At 49.1% G+C, this 2,773-nt stretch overlaps 2 protein-coding genes across 2 annotated transcripts in view; both read right to left on the bottom strand.

The window, feature by feature from the left end:
- LOC113209398 (uncharacterized) overlaps positions 1-2,773 on the bottom strand; it is a 13,507-nt gene that overhangs the window by 1,937 nt on the left and 8,797 nt on the right. The window lies entirely within an intron of this gene.
- Positions 7-2,753, bottom strand: LOC127750979 (uncharacterized). Its single transcript, XM_052273798.1, has 2 exons — positions 1,399-2,753; positions 7-1,306 (listed from the first exon to the last, which is right to left on the bottom strand). The coding sequence occupies exons 1-2, from the start codon at positions 1,754-1,756 to the stop codon at positions 249-251; spliced, it is 1,416 nt and encodes a 471-aa protein (XP_052129758.1). The 5' UTR covers positions 1,757-2,753; the 3' UTR covers positions 7-248.

Raw genomic sequence — 2,773 nt, forward strand, 5'->3', positions numbered from 1 at the left:
AGTACATATGTTGTTACACAAACAAATTAGAACCAATTGCAATCAAACTATTAAATTACTAGAAAACATAGTCGACATCTTGAAGATGCATGAAGTAATAAAAATATGGAACATTCAAAATATAAAACGACTAGAAAAAAGTATGCTCTGGCTCAGGTTAAAAAGACTGAAATATGTCAATTAATAATTACTAGTGCACCAACTAACTGGTGCCTCTCTATCTACAATTTAAAAACTAAAAAACATTTTTACATTGAAGATGAAGAGGCACCTGCTAGTTTACCTCTTAGATTCTGGGATATGTAACCTCTGGCATGCAATGCATTCATTCGTCTCTTTTGGATACCCTTGGCCCACGTGCTGCAAAATAATTTCACTGCCATATCCATAAGAAACTGGGAATGAGTGCCTGTGAAGCGCTCACCACACACTGCATCCCATCGGAACATACCATCCACATCTTCAGAAATATTTTGAAGGACAACCTTGGCATCAAGAGAACCATCAGGCTGTTCTGCTGATTTGGCTACCTCTGCCACATAGAGGAAAAATGTCAGAGCACTCTCTGACACATACAACAGGCTTCCCCGGTCCTGAGCTAGGGTCCACCTCTCCAGGTCTGCATGGGGGCCAGTTAAATCATCCTTTAAAAATTGAAGCTGTATCGCCTCAATAACTTCACACCACCTGCCGCCATTCCTACGGCTCAGAGGAAAGAGAGGCCTTAAGATTCTACGTATCACTGAGCCAGAGACGTAATGGACACACTGCTTAAGATATATCTGAGCACCAGGTGATATTGAAACAGGTGCCCTCGGCCTAATACCCATATTCTCGTATATAGATAATTTTATAGATTTAACTACAAATGCCACAACTTTAATCAGTAACTTCCTAGTGAAATCTGTACAAAAAATAACTTTAAGTCTATAATGTGTAACATCTACATCCTCAAAAATTAAATTATCCACCATTTCAAAAAAAGTATCGGAAATTAAAAATCTGCTGCACCCAGACAAAAAATTACTATACAAAACTGAGGGAAGTGGCACATCCATCTTGTCTGACCTGGGAGAATAACGACCACTAGGTATGCACTGACAGATGTTCCTAGTACACACATTAATAAAGGATACAAAATTTTCATTCTTCTGCTTCTTGATGAAGTCCTGAGTTATTCCGAGCAGCTGGGGCTCAGAACCATGGCTAGACAGGTTTCTAACCATCTCTTCAAGGACTTCTGCAGCCAAAACCACCGAGTTGTTCAACACGCTCTCAGCTGTGGGAAGTCCCTCAGTCAATCCATCTGGAAAACACCACACATTCCATCATCTCCCTCATACTGATAGCACTTGACCATCACAATACATGGATGCTTGAAGTTTGAAAGTGACTTACCTTCCATCTTGTGCACACTTTGATGACGTTCGACGCCTTCCAAAGAGTTGTATCCTCTGTTGCAACGCGGACAGTGGACCTTGGGCTTTTCGGGCTTGTCTGACACATTCTTCTTCCCCTTGGACGAACTCTTCCTCTTCTTCGTCGGGGGAGGGGCAGCGGGGGCAGGGGGGGCAGAGGGGGCAGCCGCGCCAGAGGGAGTGCCAACGCCTGCCGCCCTCAGGAACTCCTCCTCACAACCCAAACTCGGTGGTACCGCATAATCCCACTCGGAATCAAATTCAGCTTGTAAATCATCGTCCTCTAGCATAGCTCTAAGTTCCTCCTCATCAAAACCAGCACGCACTTCACTACACATCTCACAACAAACGACAAGCACGACACGACAACGACGACTCCGATAGCTCTCACTCAGTGCTGGGACTTGACTGACTGAGTGAGCCCCCTACTCATCCATTCCCTCGCCCTTTCAGGTGCCCTCCCCTCCCCTGCCCTGTCCGGGGATGGGGGACACTTCGCGAAACCCCTATCCTGGGCCCCGGTCCCACGGTCCGAGAATATGGCCTGGTGCGTCAGCTGGACCTAACGGGCCTCGACCGACCCCTCCTCGTCGTCCTGTCATTGTTTCCATCGATGCAGCCTCCTCGCCAGACACCCCCTATAGCAGTGTCGCGACGGGGATTAGCAGGTGATTCAGGCACCCGGTACTGCGGCCGTCCTCGACCTGCTCGTTGACCCTCCCGGGTCCACCCCGTCCACCTGTGGGCAGCCTGGCCAGCCTCCTAATCCCCACCTCCAATAAAGTCCCCGGCCGCCGCCCTATTGTTTCATTAGCAGCGCAGCGGCCGGGGCTGGGGTGGGGGAGGTGGGGGAGGCTGCCCTTCTATCTCTAAGAACTGGGCCGAGCAAGCCGAGGGGCCATATGTATGGTGCGGGGGAGGGAGAGGGTGATACCCAAGTACCTGGAAGTGGACAGCCGGGGCGAGCGAGCAAGCTGCAGCCTGCTTGGCAGCTTAGCAATGGCAGTGTTGCCGTTGAACCTCCCCTTACCCCTCCGCCTCCACCATTTACCCATGTTGCACCAAAATTATGACTCAAAACTTGTTCAGGGGTTGTTAGAAGTCAAGTCTCGGCGGTCTGGGCATCTCCACGTTTCAAATGTACCGCGCTGGCGGTCGCGCCGACAGTGGCGCACTAGCGGCGACAGCTGGAACCCTTGACTCTTATCAGACATCGGCATACGGCCGGCCCAGCAACCGCTCCTTCAGTAATCCTCGCTAGGTGGAAGTTAGAAAATGGAGTCAAATCATGGAAGTGGAACTTAGGGATATCATTACAGTGTTCGGTGGGATTTTTCATCTTCTGCAGTTCTTCT

Source organism: Frankliniella occidentalis, unplaced genomic scaffold, assembly GCF_000697945.3.
Source record: "Frankliniella occidentalis isolate FOCC.00 unplaced genomic scaffold, Focc_3.1 Scaffold7, whole genome shotgun sequence".
Taxonomy (NCBI): domain Eukaryota; kingdom Metazoa; phylum Arthropoda; class Insecta; order Thysanoptera; family Thripidae; genus Frankliniella; species Frankliniella occidentalis.

Excerpts from the sequence above, each read along its gene's own strand:
- LOC127750979 (XM_052273798.1), bottom strand. The coding sequence starts at position 1,756 with ATGTGTAGTGAAGTGCGTGCTGGTTTTGATGAGGAGGAACTTAGAGCT. Across the intron at positions 1,307-1,398 it reads AAGTGTGCACAAGATGGAAG|ATGGATTGACTGAGGGACTT; the intron begins GTAAGTCACTTT and ends GGTGTTTTCCAG.